This window comes from Alternaria novae-zelandiae, assembly GCF_023758075.1.
Source record: "Alternaria novae-zelandiae strain BMP 2774 chromosome Unknown scaffold_2, whole genome shotgun sequence".
Taxonomy (NCBI): domain Eukaryota; kingdom Fungi; phylum Ascomycota; class Dothideomycetes; order Pleosporales; family Pleosporaceae; genus Alternaria; species Alternaria novae-zelandiae.
In genome coordinates, this window is record NW_026056962.1 from 815,967 (window position 1) to 840,262 (window position 24,296).

A 24,296-nucleotide genomic window follows, 5' to 3' on the forward strand; every position below is an offset into this window, starting at 1 on the left:
ATGGCAATTCATCTCGTTCATCGCGCAACGCTGCATGATCTTCTCCAACATGCCTTCGAGATGTCTGCCACTTATTACGACAACTCAACATCACGCGAAGACCGCCGCGTTGTTCGCTGCCGGCTAGTCAATTGGTTACACTGGCCCGAAACGACAGGTCAGCCGCAATTCACTAACCAGAAACTTGACTTGAGCGAACATTCCCGTCCGGATATCGAAGACGATGCGCTTATCTCGTGGCGTCTGAAGCAAGCCGAGGGGTCGAAGGGCGGCAATACGACGATTAACGTGTTGTATGGAGAAGGACAGCACCTTCGTGGGTGCCACAAGAAAATGAAGCCGTGATGAGGTTAACGAAGCCCAAGAATGGCGAGACAACATTGATGACGACGATTTGGAGCATATATTGCAGGTGTGTGTCAGCCATAGCAATACTAATGAGTAATCCTGACTCTTCAGACTCAACCGACAAGTACAGGAGAGCACTCGTTGCGAATGTGGTACGTGGAATGTTTGTAAATCTTAGCAGGGCGCTGAAGAACACGACTTGGGCCAAAATAAGACCAAGAAATTTATGGAGACATCACAAGCTAGGGTAGCAAGCTGACAAGGTTCTCAAAGCTTCCTGAACACATTGGAACCAAGCAGTGGTTGGCTACCAGGAAACTTCGAGATTCGGTCCCGGACCTTCCGCATTCTGAGGGATTCTGGTTTGTCGAAAACGCTACTGAAGAACATATACTCCAAAGATACTTATTGGGCTAAGATGGGAAACCAGCTGTTCTTGCGTCGCAATGAAAAGGGCGATCTGCTCTCGTTCGGTACGATACATGTCTACCCTCTTGTACACACATTGATTGATCTTATGAACAGATACTTGCTACCAATACGTATGCGGTTGGGATACTGGTGTCAGTTTCATCAACTGCATACGCACTCCGAACCAGACTACCTACTTCTGCATCAACTGTCCTACTCCTACCGTTTCTCGCTTGAGAGACATTGTAGAAATCAAGCCACTCCTGGCTCACCGCGACTTCCTGCTCGATTCGCTAGTTGCAGACGACTGTCTGAAGCAGTGGCAGCTGGATATCGGAAGCCGTCGCGACAAGCTCATTCATTATGTCCGCATTGCTTCCCTTCATAAGATAAGCAAATCTAACGACCCTTACAGGAGCGAGTCTACGACGAAAACCTTGATACGTTTCGAGAGGCTACGATTGAGCTTCATCAACTTGCAAGATCATGGCTTACCCTCAGACAAGATAGCCAGGATCTTTACGCACAACTGCACTTTCTACGTGAATCTTACGTAAAGTACAAAGAAGCTGTGGGAACTTCCGCGAAGCTGTGGAGTTTGGACCAAACAGACATGTGCGAGTCGTTCGATATGCTCATATCGGCCTGCGATACTTGTAGCAGATGGACAAGTGTATACCACGAAAGGACAAGCCTCAGAATCAACCTAGTCAGTATAACTCTCCATCTGAACGAAAAGATCTTAACTCAGTACACCAGCTTTTCCAGCTGTCGAATCAGAGGGATTCGAAAACTAACATCAAAATCGCGGACGCTACTGCGGATGTCGCACTACTGACACAGCGTGACTCTGCGTCCATGATCACTATTGCCGCCGTTACGATGCTTTTCTTACCCGGCACTTTCATCTCCGCGATTCTAAGCACAACTTTCTTTGACTACGGAGACGACGGCTTGCGCATTTCACGAAGATGGTGGATACTTCCTGCTACCACGATACCGCTGACGGTCATCGTATTTGCCATCTGGCTGGGTTGGCGATAAACGAGGCTGAAGAAAGTGGGCAACGAGAAGAAGAGAAGACAGATAGTGCCTATCTGAGTAACTATCGTCAAATCCGAAGAGTGGTGCTGCATACAGGGCTGTGAACCTTCACCTTGAGAGCGACCACTCTGAATGGCTGAAAGAAACTCGAGACGTTTCGATTCCTCAATTTGTACGAAGAATGATCGCGGCATGGAGAGCGTGCAGAGGGTGCTCAAGATAGGCTGCCTATGGAGATGCAGGGTTACTCCATGTATATTACGAGGCCAATTCCAGCTAAAGCACCGACCTGTGTAAACTTCAATGCCTGGGTATAATCTACATCTTGATATCAAAGCTTGTCCCGCACCCACAACTACTCGTCGCGCCTGGTATGCCGGTGATCTTGAACTGGCTCCCGATCAACTCCATGGTATAGTCCACGGTGCTTCCATTCAACAACTCCAAACTCGACTCATCGATGACGATCTTCTCTCCCTTCTCTCCCTCAAATATGGTATCTTCCTCTGTCGCCGGGTTCTTGGATAGGTCGGTCAAGTCCATGAGGTACTGGAAGCCGTGGCATCCGCCGCTCTCGATGCTTACGCGCAATGCGAGGTTCGGATTATTATCGCCCGAGGAGATCTTCTGAAGCCGGTTCGATGCACGGGGTGCTATCGAGATCAGCATGGGGTTGCCGGAATCGTCGGTGCGTGGGTTTTGGATCGCGCGGGCGGGCTTTGCGGTGGAGGCGTCGGATGATGTGGCGAGGGCTCGTCGTGGTATGTGTTGTGGTTGTGAGAATGCTAAACCTTGTACTGGGACAAGTCTTGAAGTCCCTCGTGGAGATGATGGCGCAAGAAAGTCGAGGAATAGCGATGGCGAAGTGGCGTGCGGTGCTGCTCTGCTGTACGCTCGCATTGATTGAGCTGCGGCGGCGATAGGTTGGGCCGGCCGCCGTGTCGTTGTTTGTCTTGCTATCCGCAGGCACGACGCGCACATGGTTGAAGGGGAGGCCATTATCGCGATATCGAGCATGTGGATGGCGCTGTCGCGATGAAGGACCGCGAGTCTGAGGTCATAGCTAGGAATGTCACACCCGACGGGATCCAATCAGACGTGCCCTCACACTCGGGGTTCTAGACCCGCTGAGTCAGGCACAAACCCCACCTTGTGCCGCCGCCACCATCCATCGTACGAGCACCAGACTGTTCCAGCCTTACCCGCTCAAGCTATCTACTTATCGTCCCTGAAGCCTCAATGATAGTGCTACAGCATCTCTGCACAAGCTTTGTCTTGTCCGAATCCCGCTAACTCTTCTTTCATCACCAGCTGCCATGCCCAAACACCACAACCCTTATCTCGCTATTCCACAGGCGGAACTGTGCACCGACGACTTTGCGAAAAAGGAAGATAAGAAAGATGACCTGAGCAAGTTGAGGGACGAATTCGTGATCCCGACAAAGGGCGACCTAAGGAACAGGAAGTTCGGGTTTCAGCAGAACGGAAAACCTGCGAACACGCGCGAAGACGACGGTGAAGAGTCCATATACTTCTGCGGCAACTCCTTGGGACTGCAGCCTCGGAGGACCAAGGAATATGTGAATCGCTACCTTGATACTTGGGCATCTAAGGGCGTATTTGGTCACTTTACCGATTACGAAGGAGGCCTGCCGCCATGGCTACACATTGATGATGCGATAAAACAACAAACCGCGAAAATAGTCGGTGCACTGTCTACCGAAGTCGTCGTAATGGAGACATTGACTGCAAACCTGCATTTGCTTATGGCAAGTTTCTATCAACCGACCAAGGACAGATACAAGATCATCATCGAGGGCAAGGCGTTTCCCAGCGATCATGTAGGTTGATGCCGACATGCTATCAGCGCTTGGTAATTAACGACTTGTAGTACGCGGCTCTTTCTCAGATTGCCCACCACAACCTCGACCCGTCTGCGCTTGTTACCATCGACCCGCCCTCGGCCTCCTCACCCTACCTCTCCAACGAACACATCCTCTCCGTCATATCACACCACGCGCCTACAACCGCACTAGTGTTGTTACCTGGTATTCAGTTCTACTCGGGCCAGTTCTTCGATATAGAACTCATAACGCGTCACTGCCGATCACTGGGTATTACAGTGGGCTGGGATCTAGCGCATGCAGCTGGAAACGTCCCGCTGAAGCTACACGACTGGAACGTAGACTTCGCAGCGTGGTGTAACTACAAATACATGAATGGTGGTCCAGGAGTCATCGGTGGACTCTTCGTACACGAGAGGCACGGAAGGGTGGAGCAAGTGTCTACATCTCGAACAGACGGCACAAACGGCGTAATCAGTAACGATACCGAGCTCGCCTATCGACCACGGCTGAGCGGCTGGTGGGGGAGCGATAAGAGCAGTCGATTTCGAATGGAAAACAAATTTGTTCCCATTGCTGGTGCAAGCGGATTTCAACTCAGCAATCCCAGCGCACTGGATATGACTTCCGTCATGGCATCGACAGACGTCTTTGCGTTGACAAACATGGATGCGCTACGTCAACGTAGCCTTAAACTGACCGCATACCTCGAGGCACGCCTCCTGAAGTACGATGGAGGAGAGCCACCATACAAGATAATCACACCCGCAAACCCGGCTGAACGAGGCGCGCAGCTCAGTGTACTTCTTAACCCGGGGTTATTGGATCAAGTCCAACACTACATCGAAGAGCGTGGTGTAGTTGTTGACGAAAGGAAGCCTGACGTTCTGCGCGTTGCGCCTGCCCCACTATACAACTCATTCCACGACATTCATCGATTCATTACTGTCTTCCACGAAGCTTGTCGCGAGGCCCTGAAGGGCACTGGGCAGAAGGGCGCGCACAACGACAAAGTACCCCAAGGCATTGCCACTGTATGATCAGTACCTTTCAGTGCGTTGGTTCAAGCGACATCTGATCGTGAACGAAAAGCGATGTAATTTATAATACAAGTAATACATATACCCAAGCAATACAGCAATTTCCAGATATCATGGTCAAAAGCTACATTCAAGAATTTCAACACTATATGCAAAACACCGTCATGATCCAGAACCAGATGAACCCCACGGCGCGCCCGGACAATCATGCATCGCCTATGCTGCGCCTTTGTGAAACCGAACCACTTATGCCTTGAGTGCAAAAGAAAACAGGCTATCCATCTGCACCCACTGCCTTCCATTCCTCTCTAACCACCGCTCCACCACACCTTTCAGCGTGCCAAACCTCTCTCTGTTGACCTCCGCCAGTACCTTGATCTTCTCCTTCCTCTCCATGTCTTCCGTCTTGACACCACCATCCATTTTACCAACACGGTCGACGTCGAACAAGGATTGGTAGTATAACAGCTGGTTCCAGACGTCGCGCTCCTTGATCTCGTAGGTCATTTTGCCCAAGCAATCTCGAGCGAGTCCCTTTGGACCAAGACACCGGTGTCCATAGACGGATATACTTCGCGTCCGGTTTGAGCACTGGGGATCGTCGCATACAACGTGACCTGCGTAGTAGGAAGCGAGAACTTGGCGGATGGAGGATTCGAGCTGAGCCACTACACTGATGTTCTGTAGTATCTTCCCACAGCCTTCAGCAGGACATTGTATACCACTGTGCGAGATGGTCTGCAACGATACCGACGTTGGTGATGTCGAAGTGAGGCCTTGGAATGGGAATACTGTCGTACATCCTCGGCAGCGGAGCCAAAGCGGCGAACATGATTGGAAGCGCACAGAGTCTGGGATCTGTGACTCCAGAGGGTGGATTTCGGTGTCTTGTTGTGCGCCTCCTGAAACGGTACTCACACGGTATTTGGATGTGTCAAGGCCAAGACACGCTGCGAGGAGAGTGATGTTTGTTCCGCTGATGGGCGCGCAGAGACGCTCCACTGGTGGCAGAATTTGCTTGTGGAGGTAGTAGTCAATGTCGGGCTTCAGCTCACTGTCGGTTTTCAAAACTTCGTCAACGGGATATGCGTTCTTTGCTGCGCTCTCGGCCGAGCCAGATGATTCACCTGTGATGATGAAGCTCATGACATCTTTGGCCTTGACGTGTTTACCCTTGGCTTGAAGGCGAAGTGCGACTTGGACAGAGGGCATCGAGTTACCGTTGGGGTACTCCTTGGGGTTCTTTCCGAGCTGCGTGTAGATGGTGTACTTGCGAGCTGGAACGGCGTACTCGCGCATCTGTTTGCTCAGCTCGCGAAGGTGGTTGTGGATCTTCTCAACGACTACTTCAGGATCTTCACCACTAAGTAGGAAGTTGAGCAATTCCCTATAGCATTGTTAGTACGCCGTTATATATACCTCCGTAGGCTGGAGAACTTACGTTGATGTCTCCTTGGACAGAGCACAGTACTCCCTGCGCCTCATGTCGAGACCTTTGACTTCGAGTTTCTCGATGTACTTGCCATCGACAGGGACCATGTTAATGGCAGCATATTTCTTCTTCGCATGCAGCAGGATACGGCGGAAGACGTTGTCGATGTCGATCTCCAAAAGCTTGTAGCTGTCGTTGACCTCTTTCTTGAACTCGTTGCCCAGCTTCAGCGCATCCTGAATGTTGTCGACGTTTGTGTTGATCATGACGGAATCAGTGTCACCATAGATGACGCGCAATGCCTTCTCCTCGGCCATGTCCTTGGTTTTGCGGAGAATCTCACGACCCTTGTATGTCGTGAGCATAGCGAGTGGTCGAGCGTAGAATCGAGACTTGGTGTATCCCAAACATCCGTACATAGAGTTGGCAGTGAGCTTCAGAGCCATTTGCTTGATGTCCCAAGTTGCCAACTCATCTGGAGTGGCATCCTTGGCCTTCATGAGCTTCTTCACCTCGCGACGTCGTGAGACGAGTGTAGCAATAAGGCGCGGTAGGATACCTTGGTCTTGGTTTGTGGGGACTTCGGGCACCTTGTCGTCATCTTCCGAGAGATCGGATCGTTCGACGGTGGTGAAGCAAATGTTGAACTCCTGGATGATACTGGGGTAAAGGGAGTTGAAGTCCATGACCAGAATAAACTTGTCGTAGAGACCCTTCTCGGGCTCGAAGACAAGACCACCTTTAAACTTGTCCTTCTTTTTGGCATCCGCACCTTCTTCGCCCTCGGCTGCTTCTTCCTCGGCCTTTACTTTGCTCTTGCCCCACTGTTTATCCGGGCAAATGTACTTGTTCTTGTGGAACTCGTGGAGCAAAATGTACTCGTTACGTTCGGCACGAGTTCCACTCAGTGTTCGGGCCCAGGAGTTACCCGCCAAGTTGGTGAGAACCTTGGTGAGTGGAAGCATTTGCACCTTTATCGAGATCGCAGCGATGAAGTAGGCGTCGGCTTGGCAGTGCTTGATGTAGTTGAGGAGACCCTCCTTCGTCGTCGCCCAAGTCTTGAGCGCGGCCTCGTTGTCGAGCTCTTCACGTCGCTTGTTGAGCCCAAGCTGGACCATCTCCTCAAGACTCCACGATTGACACTTGGGCATCAGAGACTTTCCGAGATCATTAGCCAGGTCACACAGCAAGCGGCCAGAAGCTAGTTGCTTCTCAGCGAAGAAACTTCCGCCGCCCTTGCCCATGCTCTTGGGCCAGTCGCTTCTCTTGAGTCGCCCAATGCGGTGCCATCCCGGTGTCTTCTTTTCACGCAGACGGCTTAGCAAAACGCTGTAATCCACGTCGTCCAAGCGATGTCCGACGAGGACGTCCGGGTCGTGCCGCTGGAACATCGCCATCAGCAGGCTCAGAAGTTCCTGCTCAGTCTTCTTCATGTACATGTTGCCCTTAACCTTCTCCACTTCTTTGTCAAAGCCTACTGGGAAAGCTGCGCCGTTCGGCCGCATAATGGTGAAGCTCTTGCACTGCATCTGGTCCACGGGTGTCGTGTCGGTCAAGGAGAAGTTGTCGTAGATCATAGCACTGGCGACCAAGATCTCTTGCTTGTTGTCCTTCGCGTTGAAAGTAGTCCGTAGGGAGAGACTCATGAGTGTCATTGGGGGTGCGTCAAGATTGTCCGACGCACTGACGACTGTTATGTTGTTGGGCTTGCTGACTGCAACTTCAAGCTTACACCAAGAAGCGTTTGCAACAGAACCAAAGTCAGGAGCATCAATCTTGAGCCAGCATGGTCCCATGACGTTCTTCCAGAGCACGAACTGCTCGAAAAGGGATGTGTTGGTTCCGAAGACATGAGAAAATGTTTCACCCTTCAGATCAGACGATAGTGGCATCTTGTCGTATCCATAAAGGAGCTTGAGATAGTCGGCTTCCTTGGGTATGTCGGCCAACTCGAAGGCGTACTTCCTTGTACATGGCTTGATCTTGTGTAAATTCACGCGATGCTTGCTCATAATGGAGTCAACCTCGTCTGATACGTCGCTCAGACCAACCTCTTCGTCGGTGGTTACCCCTCGGACGTGACGGTATTCACGGGGTAGGAAGTATAGCTTGCGGAGGATGTTATCAACCTTCACAAAGCAACTGACGTAGTTGCCTGACTTCTTATCTTTGACCTTGCCGAATAGACACAAGCTGCCGTTGATTTCGGTGTAGTCGATCCAGAACATGCGTAAGCTACCATCCTCTTCCACCGCGTCCTGTGGTTGTATCTTGCCCATGCCAGTAGTAGCTGGAGCGGGGCTGCTCATAACGTTGAGCTTGCTTGTAACGTCGTTCCAGGAAGAAGCATCGACAGGTGCTGAAGAATGTGCAACGGGCGAGGAGCTGGCGGGGGTGGGATAGTCTTCTTTCTTGAGCTTTGCTATTGGTCGCCTACCCGCCATGTTGACACTGGTGATTGGCACACCAAGATGTGTCGTGGGTTGAGCAACCTCCATGAGGTCATCTTCGTCTTCTTCTTGTTTGATCGCAGGCTGTGCTCTTCGTTCTACGGCTTTGGCGACAGGTGACGATTGTAGTGGGAGGTCGCTCATAGGCTGATCATCGTCGAGTACGGGGAGGTCGTCATCGTCGACGTATGCATTCGTTGCCGGTGGTGTATCTTGCATGTGTGCGTCTGAATCATTGCTTCGCCTTGTAGTCGGAGCCGGTCGGTTCTCCGAGATAGGAGGTGAAAGTACGCGTGTTTTTCGGCGTGCCTCTGTTTTGACGGGTCGCATTCGGTTCGTGGATAAGCGGACGGGGTTTGTGTTCATCTCGCCTAACAGGTCCTCCATGAAGTCCTTGTCGGCGGCGGTGGCAACAGGCTGGGTGCATTAGCATTGAGATTGGGTGGGGTGATGTATTACAGTAGTATACCTTTGCTTTAGGTGCCTTTGCAGCGTTCTTCGCACTGAAGTACTTGCTGATGCCATTGTCGATCTTTTTTCGCTTCTCCTCGTCTTCTTCGCGTTTCCGCTTGGCTATCATGCGTTAGCTGTAAGTCGTGCATACGCTTGATGATTGACACCATACCAGCCTTGCCCTTGGCGGGCCGCTCGTCGTCTTCTTCGCTATCCGTGGCAGCATAGTGGTATTGACCCTGTCCGTCATCCCACTCTTCTCTGCCGTCATCAACGTATCCCTCGCCCTCGTCGCCGACGACGAAGTCATCTTTGTCCAGTCTTCCCCGCACAATCTTCTTGTACCCCTCTTCGTCGACCTCGTCGTACAATTGCTCCTCTTCGGCGACTTCGTATGTGGACAAACGCGTCTTGCCCGCCGCGCGGTTCGCTCGCAATTCGGCTAGTAGGGCAGCGCCAGTCTTCTTCCCTACACGCGACATGATGAATTATAACGTATAAGGTATGCGAGCAAAAGGCGAAGTGAAGAAATTGGGGTATCGGGTGCTCTCGTGGGCGTGTTTGGAGGGCTGGCGGGACGACAGGTTAAAGTGCAGGAGTGACGCGCTAGTACCGTGCACGCGACGCGACGGGCAGTCAATTAAGCGCGCCAAGCCACTACCCGAATTCGTACAATCTATTACTTGCCCGCTACAATACCCCTTCAACACCCCACCATCATCATGGCGACAGTCTCTAAAGCCCCTCTGGTCTGGATAGACTGTGAGGTAGGCTTGATCGAGATTTGTTGCAGTATTTCGTTGACCCTGTTAGATGACCGGCCTGAACACTGACAATGACACCATCATGTCTCTCGCCGCATTCGTCACTGATGCAGACCTCAACATCCTCGACGAAATTGGCTATGAGGCCATAATACACCACGAAAAAGAGCAGCTTGATCTTATGGGCGAATGGTGTACTAGCCATCATGGTCAGTCGGGTCTGACCCAAGCCTGCATCGATTCCACCACCACCGCCGAAGAAGCAGCAGAAGGGCTACTTGCCTACATCAAGAAATTCGTACCTGAACGCCGCACTGCTTTGCTTTCTGGGAGCTCTGTACACGCCGACAAGTCTTTCCTCGTCAAGCAGCCCTACAAGGTTGTCACCGACTACCTTCACTACCGGATCATGGACGTCAGCAGCATCAAGGAGGCTGCTCGTAGATGGGCGCCCAAAGTTACTTTGAAGAAGATACCACGAAAGAAGATGTTGCATGAAGCACGTGCAGACATTCTGGAGAGCATTGAAGAAGCGAGGTACTATCGTGAAGCGTTCTTTCTGCGACCAGTGAGCACAATAGAGTCGCCACAAGAATGAAAGTAGTTCTAGCAATAGCTTCATAAGACATATTATCAGAACGCTTTGCCGTAAGAAACACTCCGTCATGGATTTAAACGGCTCGTGACTGTAGACCTTTGGTTTCATTACTGCACATCACCTTGAGAACATTGAGTTGATGTACCCATCTTCTCGCTTCAGCCAAGACAGTTCTACTTCCGTAGTCATGGATCAGATGTAAAGTTTGCGATTTCTCATCGCAGGGTATCATGTATTTATTGTTGTTCTATCGACACACCCTCAGTGCCATCATGTGCCTGCCAAAAGCACCCTGGATGTCTGCCTCTCCACGATGATCAGCTCACTTCTTCCCAATGCTGAACCCCCTCGTCATATAATCCGCACTATTTCCTGCCGATGCCTTGTGCTCCTTCTTGTTGAACAGACTGTTCACGTTGTCATTCTGAGCCATCTTCCTCCTTTTGTTGCGCTCTTCCTGCTCTTCAAGGACTTTTCGCGTCAATGAGGCTGTGGCAGAGTTCTTGATGCCGTCATTCGCCGTTGTTGTAGATTTTGCTGCAGCCTCCTTCTTTGCCTTTTTATCTTCGTCTGATAATGTTGGTTTCGCAGTGCCGTTCTCGGCGGCAGATGCATCGCCGTGTTTCCGCTTCTTCTTGCTGCCGGGTGCTTTCTTGAGCGCATGTGTCAGGCTTTTTTCCTTCAAGGTCTTCATACGCAGGTTCAATCGTGCGATATCGGTCGCCGCGGTAGGTAGGATAGGTATGATGTCGTTCTCTGCGTACGGTTCGTTACACTGGAAGTAGGTCAGTCATCGCGCCTCAGGTTCAAAAGTCCAATTGGTACGTACTGTCAAACACGCCCTCTCAGCAACTTCCTTGACGACACTTCCCGCAAATGCATGTCCGCAAGGAACAACATAGACGGCTTTGCTCCCCGGTCCTAGCCTCTCGCCTGTGATCGGGCACTTCCACTTCTCTCCTAAAGTCTTCTGCACCTCACCACCGTCTTTCTCCTCGATTTCAAACTTCACCTCCACGACATCTTTCAGCCCCTTAACTCTATCCCCGAACGTGCCCAGTTCTGAATCTTTCACACCCCCAACCTTCTTCATCTCCGCCTTCTCTGCATCCTCGTCGTCCTTCAGAAGGAACTCAATAATGGAGTCCTTGTTGTACAAAACGCCAGCTGCATCCGAGACCACAGGACGAGCGAGAGGTTTGCGCGTAAGAGGATCGGTGGACCAGGCGTATTCTTGTTGTTCGGTTTGCGCCTCCTTGATTTGAGCGGTTGTGAGCGCTTTGGCGGCTTCTTTAACGAGTTCGCTGCGCTTGGGAATCGAGCCACCGTCGTTACCCATTTTGTAGGGCTTGGCTTCAAAAGTAGGTGATCGGGTGTGTGAGCGATGGTGATGAGAAGCCGAGGGCGTGCGGCGAAGCGCGGAGGTTCGAGTAGTTTTGGGACGTGCACGTGCCAGCTCGACCATACCTAGCCCTGGATGTAATGTACCTATGGAGGAGAGACCGAGACGAATTGGAGTAACTGCACATGTTTTGAAGCTTGTATCACTTCCAAAAGAATCCATTTCACGAGAAGAGAGACCGAGATCTTGAAGGAAATGATTGTCTAATGCAAGAGGGTTGCGCTGTAGTGGTTAAGAAGCAGCATCGTCTTAAAAGCTATGTGTTTCGACTAGAGGATACAATGGTACTATACAAAAAAACTGTAGAATGCTCTTGCTAAGAGGAAACACCTCATTACTGTCGGAGCCTAGAGATTGCGTAGCTCTCCCGTTTCATCAACCTTAAATGACCGGGGTCTCCTCTTTCGCTCGAATGGCTTTGCTGGCATGGCTGGCCGCGAAGGTCTCTCTAGTGGCCTTGTCCATTCCTTCTTCCACGACGGTCGTTCATCGCCTTGCTCGCTTTGCCCGTCTTCATTTTGCAGATATCCGTGTGGATCGGCCTCTTCAGGTGGCTCTCCACGCACTGCATTCGCCTGCCCACCCTTGAACATAACCCTCTGGATGAACGCGGAGAGCCTGGCTCTCTCTTTTTCAAACGGACTCTTTGACTCCTCAGCAATAAGTTTCGAAAACAGTAGCTTATCGTATACGCCCTGTATTTTCTTCAGCGCATCAATGGCGTCTTGTCTCGCTTCGCCCTTCAAGTATTGCGGGCCGCGACGCCCATAGTTCGTCTGTCCAGCACCAATGGTCAGTTGAAGACGGATGTTCTTCACGAGGGGGTCAAGTAGAGTGAGTGCATCGATAAAATCCGCGCCTGTAGCCAATGGAAATGAGACTGCAAGTCCAGCATACATGGTGACGGTCTTGGGATCTGCGTCTTCCAAGATCTTGGACATCATCTGCAAGATCTGACCTCCATTTTTGAGCGAGTTGTGGTTGTTCTTGTCGCGAACGCATGTACTCATTGCGATTCTGAATGTACCAGGCGGGGGCGTGATACCCTTGTCCATCATGTCTTGTTGCAAGAGCAGCACTGCAGCACTAGAGGCACGATTCTGACGGAGATTGCGCAGACGCATGTTGAGGTTGTTCACATCAGCAGTGATCTTGTACGTTGTTGGGTCGGTCAAGAGGTCCCAGTATTCTTGCGCGGCCTTGTTCGCCACAATCTTTTGGCATGCTTCTTGGACCAAGGAAAGCGTGTTGTTGCCCGGTCGAACGTAGATGAGAGGATTTGATACTGCACTGCCGACGCCTTGAGGCGTCAGAGCAAGGAACTCGTCACCACGCGTTGGGGCGTTATCTGGAGAGAGATGGTCGTCATCGATACGGTATTGTTTCGGTACGTTTGGTGCTCGCACGCGTGGAAGGCCAGCAGTTTGTCGCTCGACTGAGCCTAATCGAGGAACAAGTCGAGGTATGTCCATTGTCTGCTCCACTAAGGAGAGCACGTCGTCCCAGTCTCGCGGTCGACTGCCGATCAATAGCAATCTTCCCATCGCACAGACGAGCTCTTCGTCAATAGCCAGATCTGCACGTCGCCATCTCCCAACGATATCTTCCCACATGCGCCGCCCCTCCATGATGCCGCGCTCTTTCCTTGCCGCCGTCTCCTCCTCGCTCTCTCCTTTGGGCGCATCTATCAGCAGATTTTGCCGTATAGCGTTGAGTATGGTGATGTATGTGATGGCATTGGCTGCTGCTGGCCCGTTCTCTGGTATCTTCCCAGCCACACCCCACAAGGCATCCATATCTCCTGCTCTTGCACACACTCTCAGCGCAGCATTCGTGTGCATGATCGATGGCTCGACTCGGGAATTCGGTGCGGAGAGCGAGTGGTAGATGGAGAGGGCTTTGCTAAGAACACCGGATGTATGCGCATTCCACGAGAGGCCTCTGAGAAGAATCGTGTACGTGTAGGAGTCTGGGAATTGCGCGCGCTTCTTCATCTGTGGCAAGTGAGCATTACCCCTCATGTCTTCGCGCAGGCTATGCGTACATCGTTGTAGACCTTGATCGCATCATTGACCCTCTCTTTGGCCAGGTAGTGGTCAATGATGTGGTTCCAGCTGACAATGCACTGCATGGAGTGGCTCGCCATGCGCACCAACTGCAGCATCTCTTCCACTCTGTCTTTCTTCAATTCGTTCCTCACAAACGTCGCCAGCTCCAGCGGATCCTGCAAGTGACGCAGCTCTCTTTTCCTCCTGTTCCAGTCGCTATCAGACATGGACGGGTCTCGCCGGCCGAGCCTCGCTAGATTGGGTGTCTCGTCGTCTGGCTGGCGTGCCGACGACTGTCGCAGCGCTGTAGTTTCCCTCCTCTTCCGGTTCGCCGCGAAGGCCGACTTCTTGAAGTGGTCCTCTCCATCCCGGTTGAATCCCCCTGTTTCGCGCGAAACGGTCAACCCCTCACTCTCCGCGTTGGTGGCACCGTGGGAGGATAGCAGCCGTTGCTGGTTCGGGTGGAGGAGTAAATTTCCGCTACGACGGAGGCGGTGCGCATTGGTGGCCGGGACATCGAGCGCCTGTATGCATCGCCAAAGACAGGCACGGCAGTTCAGCATCAGGTCGAGAGAGCGGTTCGTTATGGACAAATGGCGTGGCATGTTCTAGTCTGGAAAAGTTGCCCACTCGGTAGCGCCCCATCTCCGGGCCGAACACGCCAGCACGTGATGACCCGAGACCGGATCGCCCGTACCGAAGAGGAGCCTCATCTGTGTACTCGCGTGCTACTCAAGACGGCGTTAGCACATTAGCAGGTCTGGTATGCCGCTATGAACCGCGCCGCCTCCAGCACGTCCACTCCGCACGCGAAGAAGCAACCCAGCCTAGGTCAGACCTCCCGCGCCCCTCTAGCAGCAAACCATGCCTACCGCCAACAAGGCTGAACCTACACTACGCGCCTCCGAGCCTCTGGAGCCGAATCAACGCTATATCGCGGGAGCCAGAGCCAGCCAGGCGCACCACCATCATAGGGCTTACTTTGATCCTTCCCTTCTAACCCCAGCGACCTAGCAAGCAAGCAAACTAACACTGTCGCATAATGTCTGGCGTACGGCAGGGTCTGGTGCTAGCGCAATACCGCCCATTGAGTACACATGCGTCTCGGCCGATGTTTTCGCTTTGTTTACTAACACTGCTGAAATCTGGCAACATCAGACGTTCGTCGATATCATACACAAGTAATGCTCGTCCAGCATCATCATCATCGGTGAGACGAACATGCACACCGAGCACCAGATAATTTGCCCTTTCACAGCAGAGCCCGACGTGGCGGGATCAGGGTTCAAAAGGGCCATCATGTAGGTAAGCCTGGTAGTCGGCTGTTTAGGTGCTACAGGACCCGTACGTCTGGCATCTGTTGCAGGGAGGATTGCGTGATTAGTTTCGTGTGAGGCGACGCTGGCATTGTATGGACGGGAATCTGCGCCGCTGTTGCTTGTGTCCTGTACGAGGCGAGACTGCTGTGCCTGTGCTGCGTGTGAGGTGGTTGCTGTTGTTGTGGGTGCTTGGAAGCGGTGCACAAGACAGATCCGTCTGCGGCCACCGTTTATGACCTGAACGGTCTATCGTGTGCATCTGCAACCTCACGATTGGTAGACCGGCATGCTCATTTGCCTTGACGCGTTGTCTGACGAACAAAGATCCAACGGTGGCACAGCGCCAGTAGATGCACGCCCACATCCAGGACCCTCGTCCCCTCGTGGCATCGGGACCGAATCCTTCAGCCCAGGCTACTGCTGTGTAACATGTGCTACCCAGCCCTTGACACGTCCATGCCTTAACCAGCGATAGTAGCACAGCGAGCGCATGCACACCATCCTGCTAGTTTCCGCCGTCAGTCATGGACTGGCGGCGCCGTTTATGTCTGCCACGCCAGCCAGCGCCTGCCACTCCCCTGGCTAGCTTGCAAGCCCGCTACCCCAGTGCCCTTTGCAACGGCGCGCCCAGAAAGCAACCCAAGGGCCAGCGCTCGGAGCATCAGCGTAGTTTGATCGGACAACGGTCTGATGTGCCACTAGACGGCGATCGTGCAGATGTGCCTTTGCAAGATGCTAGCGTGTCGATGGTAATTCCTAGTCGGCTTCGCGTTCAATGTACGCATCTCGATGTGCATCGTCTGCGGAAGTCGCTGCGATAATCATCGACGTCGCCTATGCCCAGCTTCTTTGTTGAGTCGCTCATCCTGGCAATTTGCTGCAGAATTTTCTTTCCTTTGGCGCGGCGGTTTGCCGGTGAGGGACCCAGAAAGAGGCGTCATCACTCATGCGCATTCGGATGACATTGCCCAACACGATCACCATCGGAATCTTTGACCCAGCGTGCCGCGGCAGGAAACAGTCCATGCGCCACCGTTCTCCAAGATAGAGCTTGCTTTTTTCGTGAGTGGAGAAGAGTGTGTGGGAAACTTCGCCAGCCATTCATCGAATGCATCTCTCCTGCCCCCAGCGGACCGTTCGTCAGGGCGCGAACGCTCGCATGACCAAGCAAAAGTGATCCGAGGATTGCTTCGTGCAATCGTAATCGATGACACGGAGTAACAGGCCATACGCCCCTCCCCTCTTATTCTCGGTAATATTGAACAGCGAATATGCACTCTCGCCGTCCTATCAGCGCTCACGTCGGCTGTCTCTCGTTACACAAAATCACCCACAGGCACACTTACTGCACGCGAGACGACCACACGCATACACTTCCCATCGACACACCGAGCTTCCGCTTGTGTCGCTATTCTCGCATGCAAATGTCGAGTGCCATATCGGCATGCAATTAATATATTTTGACTATACAACCATCATGCAGCCATAATTCCTTGTGCCATTCCCACCCACATTCCGCTCCTTCCCTATTCGATACGAAGAGTGTGCCTCAGAACTCAGTCGAACCCAGGCGGTACTTTCCATTGACCCTGAATACGAGCCTGCCCTCCTCATTGTGGTATGTGTGCTATGCGTCATCACCGGCGTAATACAACCTGCCTCCAACTATGTTGCGACATGGCCATGTGCAATCGATTGGCTGCTCGCGTTCAGATTATTCTACATGACACCCCTGCCCCGGGCGAATCAGCACGCAGGTCGGAGCCAGCAGAATAAGTCGTGTACTCGAGTGAGGTGACACTTGAGAAATTCGCGGTCAGTTTTTGAGCATTTGTGGTCTGATGCCTCGATGCGATCTGAATCCGAGACGGGGGGATGCTCGGGCAGTTCAGTGGTCTTGCAGTGTGTGTGCGTACGTGGCGGCAGGCATGCGAGTGATAGAGTGAGGAGCTGATCACCGCTGCGAGGGCATGGACATGCATGTGGTGCTAGAGCCTTGGAGTGTAGAGAAGCGAGGCACGTCCTGTAAGTCCCATCTATCTATGCTGAGCCTTGAAACACGCACAGACGCTGAGATGTCTTGAATACGTCCAAAACAATCTGGTCTGGCCATGGAGCGCCTTCGCATCAATCATGAACTAAACGAGACATGCAGACAGTCGGGCAAGTACGGCGACAGTGCAGTACAAGGCACGACGTGATATAGACGTACACGGCAATGTCTTGGTTGGGGAACGGTACGCTTCAGTCACAGCGTCATCTTTCCGCACCCTTTGATTAGCTTCAAGCGGAACCGTCTGATCATGCGACTATACATCGTGTGAACTACACGATACCGGAGTTGGAGGCAAAAGCCGACGGGTAGTATCATGGTGACCCAGAGTCAACTTCACATTGGTTTGTTCCACGTTGCCTGTGCGAGGACACAAAAGCGGAAACAGAGGCTCCAATGATGCCCAGCGATGTTCCCAAGAAGATCACACGATAAGCGAAACATGAGAGCAAATGAGCGATCAGATGAAGAGTAATAGGTAGATTGTTTCTTGTTTCAAACGCCTTTTTGCATGCAATGGTTCTAGCCCCCAATATGAACAGGTCTGTCTTCGGGATTTTGGAAAGCCTCTTGAAGTGATGGAAGATGAGAGGAAAACCGATAACGCAACCTGCATAACGTATGTTCGAACAGCTATCCTCGCCCTCACTTTCATGGTATCTCTCGAGACATTGTAGCAACTCCCCGACATCGATCGTTAGACCATTTTCAGACCGAGCATCGGTGCTGAAGTAACCTCCGTTGTGAACACAACCAATTAGAAACATACAGCCGCCACCAAATGGAAATGCAAGCACCGCCCCATAGGAAAGATGCTGAAACTGTTACATAGGCTCGCAACATATAGGCAAAGAACCACCGTAAGGAGAGTCGTCAAGACTCGCTTGCTCTATGCGACGGAGCAAGCGAGTGCGCTTTTGGTATACCTGAATCTTGACCATCTTAATCGTCTTTAAACAGGTCATCGAAGGGGTCGGCTTCTGGACTGGCAGGACGTTCCTAGTGGTTCTGCTGGTACATTTGCGGGTTTTGTCCGTAGGGCGACTGGGGGTAACTGCTGTTGTTACTATTTGGACTGTTGTACGCATTGCTGTTGGGGGTGGCATACTGAGCCATGCCCTCGGGGAGACCTGGACTCTGCGTGCCGTACTGAGGAGCAGTGCTGTTGCCAGAGGCTGCAGGTTGGTACCCGATGGGAGGAAGTTGGGGATGTTGAGGAGGTTGACCAGGGACGCCGACCGCCTGTCGCATCTGTCCATAGACAGGCGCTTCAGGAGCGCCTCCTTCGTGAGCGCGCTGCTGCACGTCGGCGCGGTGTCGCTCTTCGTCGGCTTTGCGTGCAGCCTCTTCCTCCTTCTTCTTTGCTTTCCATTCTTTTCGGATTTCTTTGAACTCTGTAAGGTGAAGTTAGCATCGTATATCAGGAGTGTTAAGACGCCAAGAGAATTAGGCATGGGTCGACAGCTATTAGCTTCCGTCATGAGAAGCTACCCAGTGCAGCGGGGACACGACCATTATGGCGCTGCGCCAGCACGATCCCAAGGGCCAACCTAGCGCACTAGTTTTGCAAGGGCCACAACTACAACAGCAATTGATGTCCCATGAAATGGAAAGAACATACCTTCAGGAGTGCGCTTTGCGCCGTGCGATTGCATTGTGACGTGCGCATTCAAATGATTCAGAGTACCATATGCTTTCTCGCAACCATTCCAACCGCATTTGTACATGCGTTCAATTTCTTCATAGCGCCGACGTGGTCGCTTATGTTGTTGTGCGCCAGGAATGGGTACAAATGAGTATACTGTGGATAGCGGATGTCCGCCCTAATTGTGATGGTCAGTTTAAGGGTTCGACCACGTTGTGACAAACGAGTAGCGCGACAACACGCGCATGCGACGCGTGCCGGCTGGCTGGTTGAAATGCGAAGCTAGATTTACTTACAGTGGGTGGTCGCTGAACTGGAGAGACCATTGCAGGCGCAGGTGGCCCAGAAGTCGCAGGATGCCCGTAGTGCATACCTGGCTGAGGGTAGTGGCCTGCCCATTCAGGTCGCGAAGGGTACCCCATGGGAGTTTGGGGCTGCCCTGGGTAATGCTGCATGTCGTGGTGAGGTGTGTAAGGCGAGTACTGCTGCTGGTGGCTTGCATATGTTGGGCTCGTCTGCGCGGCGATTGATGGATCTATAGGAACATCCGAGTCAGACTTGAGTTGTTGTGGTGATTGATGGCCATTTGCTTGACCATCTGGGAGAGGCATTGACGGACTCTGTTGTTGCGCCATACCACCGGGTGCTTGCCCTTGAGCGCCGGGTTGATACGAACGTTGAATGTAATCCGGAAACGACCCTGATCGAGCCGACGAAGGATTCAGACTGTAGTCTGAATTGGGGGTGAGGTTGGAGGAGCGAGGATCTGGTCCCGGGGGAGGGTATTGCGCAGCAGATGCTTGATCTGCAGAGGTTCCCTCAGAAGCTGATTCAGGAAAGGTTGGGTAGGGCGAGCTCAAACCTGACTGCGGGTAGTCTGCTTGCCGTGCGTCCATAGACTGTGTAGATTGGCGAGGTGTCGAGGGTAGCTAGGCTCTAAGCTGAGGTTGGATGGTTGGATGCGTGCGCCCACGAGGAGGGATGGCTGCAGAGATATGTCCGTCGCAAACCGTCTTCGGATGATTTGCCGCGGTCTGTGGAAGACAGGCAGCTAGGGCGTATAAAGACGTAGCCTCAGTCGAGCCAAGAGAAGCACAGCCAGAAAACCGGAGAAGCAATGTGGTCAGGCCGTGGGTAGCGTGGAAGTTAAACGCGGATGATTTGCAGACGGTGTGGTTTCCACGACGCCCAGATGGAGGACAAGCAGTTCGGCAAATATGCACCGTCGAAAAGATAACGCACGGAAGGCGCAAGCTCGAGGACACCGGGGCAGGGGAGCAGGTTAGCGGGCAGAGATCTCTCGAACCGCGGAGCAGTTGGCGCGGTGCAGAGTGAAGTGCAACGCAAAGGTTACACAATCGGTGCTAGTGGTTGACGAGCTTGCGCTGCGGGTCTGCTGGGGCGAGAGTGAATTTGGAACACAGCTAGTGACAGCGCGACCTAAAGGCCTTTTAGACTGGGTGGCGCGCGACGTGGATTGGCCACCAATGGATCGGCCTGGAGGGACTGACGGCTTACCCAGCAGGCCTTAGCACACCAGATGAGGTAACGGACGGCCGTAGCGGCGAATACAGGGGGGCCAGTCTAGTCGGTAAAGCCGAGCCGTGACAATGGGAATGGTTACTGTTCTGGGTTGAGTGGCTAGGACAAGGTTGGGATGGCGCTCGCAGCAGAGTGTGGGACGCTGGGCGCTCGAGGGTGGGCAGGAGGGGCGTGCGGGTCCGTGTAGAAGTGGCGCTAGTGACGAAGAAACCGGGTTGGGGTGAGCTTGTTCGCCGAGGGTGAAAGGGTGCGTAGGCGGCCACAGAAAGGGCTGCGTTGGATGCGCGTCGCTGACTGGCTCCGCAGCCACTGATGGGGCAAGAAACACAGTCGGCCCGTTGGGAAATCGATGACTGAAGGTTTCGCTCAGACTCTGGTTCTCGCAGCACTCTCGATTCCCAGAAAGCTCAACTAGGCCGAGCGAGCCGAGCGATCACCTCCTGGCCGGACAGCGGGCTTCCGTGCAAGTCTACAGTCGAGGCAGCGCAGTCCCGGCACGAGAGCAGAGGATGTTGTCGGAAGCGCGCGCACCTGCTCCACGGAAGTGGACCGTCAAGGGTGGGCGATCTGGTGCCGTCTGTTACGGGCCCAAGTGACTCGCGGCGTGGCAGGACAGGCAGGACAGCTGGTGCGTATGGGCAGCGCTGTGGGGTGCCTTAGTGACGAACGCGCCGGGAGAGCGGCGATCGTCTTGCTGGTGGCAGTTGCACGTGTAGCAGCGCTGAGGCGTGCGACTTGGTGTGCCTGGGGTCGCGAGCTATCGCCGGTGACGGCAGCGTTAGAGCCAGGTACCGGTCGCGCTGGTGATGATGGATGAGCTGGGTGAGATTCGCGATGTAGGCTAGAGTGAGGGCTAACGCAGAAGCTGGTTAGACACCAGAGTGGCAGCCACTAGTGAGAAAAATAGTCCGACAGCATGGGCACGGGCCCTTCTCCGCTGACTAACCTGACGTACTGACCGCCCTTTGCACCCGTTTGCGCGCTGCAGGCCTCAGCAGCCCCGGCAGCCAGCCTCGGCTTCTGCCCATGTCGTCGCCGCCGCGCGCGTCCTCGTGGTGCTGTCGCGAGACGTGCAAAGAAGAGGCGGCCATGTCTTGAGGCTGAAAGCTAGCCCGCCGCGCTAATGGCGGCATGGTACAGTCGCGCAAGGCCTAGTACCCAAACCACGTTAGGGGAGCCTCGAGCTATACACGACACTTCACATAACACCTGCGCAGCTGCTCTCTCCAGCATCGCCGCCGCCGCCCAAAAGTTCTGCCCACGACACCCTCACCACACGGCCGGGCAATTGCGGGCCTCGGCAAGAGCGGCCTGCAAAACGTCTGTCTGCATGCGAATATTGGACACGGCACAGACCTCGAGGAGCGGCAATAATGCCCAATGCGTCAACGAGAGCGAACCCCCAACCGACGTCTCCAGTGCGGTGTGTGAGGGTGAAAAGCAACTTGCCACGATTACCCGCCGCCGACTCTTCGGTCCGTGGCCGTCATCGCTGTCGCTCGTATGGCCTGCTGCGAAAATGAGAGCTCTGCCATGCCTCTCGCAATCTTGACGAGCATCGCATCGCGGGTCCAGCAATACACGCAGCCAATCCCTGGCTTCCGTCCATCCCGCCTTTTCGCTGACGGCGAGCTGACTTGTCCGTCACGGATAGTCGTCATCAACTGACACGATTGCCCACACCAGCGGTATCAGCCCGAGAGTTTATCCTCGCGCCGCGGCTGCCATGATAGGCACGACGCTGCAGCTGTTTGAAATGCCCCCCCTCTGCTCTCGCTCTTATTTCCGCTTTCGCAGCATCAAATCTCAGCACATCAGTGCATCTGGGAGCGTGACTTTTTCCATGATGATGTTTGACCCTTGCACGTCCGTCAGCAGACCCAAGATTGCTGCGTCTACCCACGTTATCGGGCGTATATTCCGACCTTAGTATTTTCTTGCGTCTGCTTGGCCTCGAGCGCACGAAAACGTCGGCTAGCACTGTATCTCGCTGCTGTCAGCTTGCGAAAAGTGGGCCCTGGCTCTTCGTGTATCTTTGCTTCTGCACGCTGCAGTGTGCGAGTCTCGGCAGCCGTGCAGCACTGTCGACTGCCGCCGTCCTCGTCATGTCCATCACATCGCATTGCATCAGCGACGTGGCCTACCGCATCTCCACTACTCATCAAAAACAGTCGTGCGCCCCGTGAACAACAATGAACATGTCCAAGACATGTCCTATTCAATCTTGAACGCTGTATGCCTGATCCGGTTGTCCGCATCCGATGAGCCCTGGCCCCAGCCACTTCTCGCATGCCCACGGCCCTCCCTGCAATCGCCCGCTCCGTGTGCTCGTCATCGATGTTTTCAACATGATTGTTGTGGAAATGGCGGGTACAATGCGGATTGTTTTGTGCCCCCAATAGAATATGCGCTGCTCGTCCACATTTGACGTGATTGGACATGCACAACCAAGAGTGATCGGACCCAGGATCATACGAGCAGAAGCCGCTAACTATCGCACACACGCCGTCGAACGGGAGCGGGAGGTAATCTCGATCACAGCGCGAACACCACGCCGCGAGTAGACTATGTCAACTTCAGACTCTTGGTGCTTCTACCTCCATACACAATGTTCTAGCGTGATAACTGCAGCATTAAGGCGTTTCTCGAGTCCATCCCAGCACCGCCGTCAATGTGCCCCAGCCGATGCCCTTGAAACAGAACCAGGATTCGCCGTGTCAAAAGATGACGGTGAGGACACTACATGCCGCGCAGTACTCAGCCGCTTGCAAGTGTGATAGAGGACGTATTCTTAGCGACGGCTAATGTCTGGCACTCCTCGTATCCAGGAACGCTCTCATCTGCTGGTGGAAGTTGGGCGAGCGGGTGACACTACAAGGGCGCCCCTGCCCACAACACGAAGTGGGTCTGTGGCTGTTCCACGTCTTCGGTTGAATAGATCCGCCGCACTGCTCTCACGTGGCTGGAACAGTACGGAGATGTTCAAGCCAGGTGAGCGATATTTTTTCAGTCATGGCGGAGGAGGTTGGCGAAAGCACAGAGTCTACCCAAACCACAGGTCACAGTATGCGGGCGGGTACCATACTGGCCGACTTCAAGGCCGGCCAGGAATCTTGGTAACTGTCAAACCAATGTCACTGCTGCATCTTGATGCACACACATACACACATACACACACGCATCAGCTGCCCGTGTCCGAAAATCTTCGCATCTCTCGTTAACTGACACGCGGCATTGCGCGCAGCCCAGCGGGATACCTTCCGTCCATAAATTGAGGTAGCGGAGGCGACTTCCACATGCCACCTGCAGCGCTGTAGTCATGGGCCTGGATGCATGATACCCTTGTTACAGAAACCTTGGACCTCTGCAATTCTGCACAGTCTCTCCCCACTGCAACCCACCAGCAGTCTAGGGGTCGGCTTCCATGAGCTTGCACTAGCCTGATCATCAGGTGATTTCAGTCTGCCAGGTGCTGAGGTACTATGGCGAAGTAGACGTGCGTGGCCATGGTGGTGGTGGTGAAATGCACACATGCACGTCAATAGCTAGGCGTGTGTATGATGCTGTGTGCGACGTCGGTGCGAACTCCGGATCACGCTGCTCCCGGGGTCGCACAACGCCCTGTAGCGCCTTCCTTCTTCAGTAACCCGCGCTTTTGCAACTTCCTCTCATCACAACTGTAAACATGTCCCCTAATCTCCCCGATTCGCCTTGGCCTGCTCTGGACCACGTCCACTGTTCTTCGCGATGCTCCTCGTCTGCAACATCGAAACCTTGGTCATGACATAGTTCTGCATTTCCCAACCCACTTTTGTTTGGAAGGCCCATACTAAACCATTGGCCGTATTACCCGACACACCATCTACGGCATTGACAACGGCCATGCGCATGCCAGCACTCCGG

The 24,296-nt window shown here is 53.4% G+C and overlaps 6 protein-coding genes across 6 annotated transcripts; 2 read left to right on the forward strand and 4 right to left on the reverse strand.

Annotated features, from left to right (window-relative positions):
- Positions 1–2,121: 2,121 nt before the first annotated feature.
- Positions 2,122–2,802, reverse strand: J4E88_001302 (uncharacterized protein; the record flags this gene model as incomplete). Its single annotated transcript, XM_049394972.1, has 1 exon — positions 2,122–2,802. The coding sequence occupies one exon, from the start codon at positions 2,800–2,802 to the stop codon at positions 2,122–2,124; it is 681 nt and encodes a 226-aa protein (XP_049258836.1).
- A 317-nt stretch (positions 2,803–3,119) lies between these two features.
- Positions 3,120–4,687, forward strand: BNA51 (Kynureninase 1; the record flags this gene model as incomplete). Its single annotated transcript, XM_049394973.1, has 2 exons — positions 3,120–3,644; positions 3,695–4,687. 2 exons carry the CDS (start codon positions 3,120–3,122, stop codon positions 4,685–4,687), a joined length of 1,518 nt encoding a protein of 505 aa, XP_049258837.1.
- Positions 4,688–9,744: 5,057 nt separating this feature from the next.
- On the forward strand, positions 9,745–10,384 carry J4E88_001304 (uncharacterized protein; the record flags this gene model as incomplete). Its single annotated transcript, XM_049394974.1, has 2 exons — positions 9,745–9,789; positions 9,836–10,384. 2 exons carry the CDS (start codon positions 9,745–9,747, stop codon positions 10,382–10,384), a joined length of 594 nt encoding a protein of 197 aa, XP_049258838.1.
- A 322-nt stretch (positions 10,385–10,706) lies between these two features.
- J4E88_001305 (uncharacterized protein) lies at positions 10,707–11,723 on the reverse strand (the record flags this gene model as incomplete). The annotated part of the gene is made up of 2 exons (XM_049394975.1): positions 10,707–11,159; positions 11,214–11,723. The coding sequence occupies 2 exons, from the start codon at positions 11,721–11,723 to the stop codon at positions 10,707–10,709; spliced, it is 963 nt and encodes a 320-aa protein (XP_049258839.1).
- Positions 11,724–12,133: 410 nt separating this feature from the next.
- Positions 12,134–14,439, reverse strand: J4E88_001306 (uncharacterized protein; the record flags this gene model as incomplete). The annotated part of the gene is made up of 2 exons (XM_049394976.1): positions 12,134–13,780; positions 13,831–14,439. The coding sequence occupies 2 exons, from the start codon at positions 14,437–14,439 to the stop codon at positions 12,134–12,136; spliced, it is 2,256 nt and encodes a 751-aa protein (XP_049258840.1).
- A 3,766-nt stretch (positions 14,440–18,205) lies between these two features.
- On the reverse strand, positions 18,206–19,747 carry J4E88_001307 (uncharacterized protein; the record flags this gene model as incomplete). Its single annotated transcript, XM_049394977.1, has 3 exons — positions 18,206–18,600; positions 18,828–19,029; positions 19,148–19,747. 3 exons carry the CDS (start codon positions 19,745–19,747, stop codon positions 18,206–18,208), a joined length of 1,197 nt encoding a protein of 398 aa, XP_049258841.1.
- Between the last annotated feature and the right edge of the window lie 4,549 nt (positions 19,748–24,296).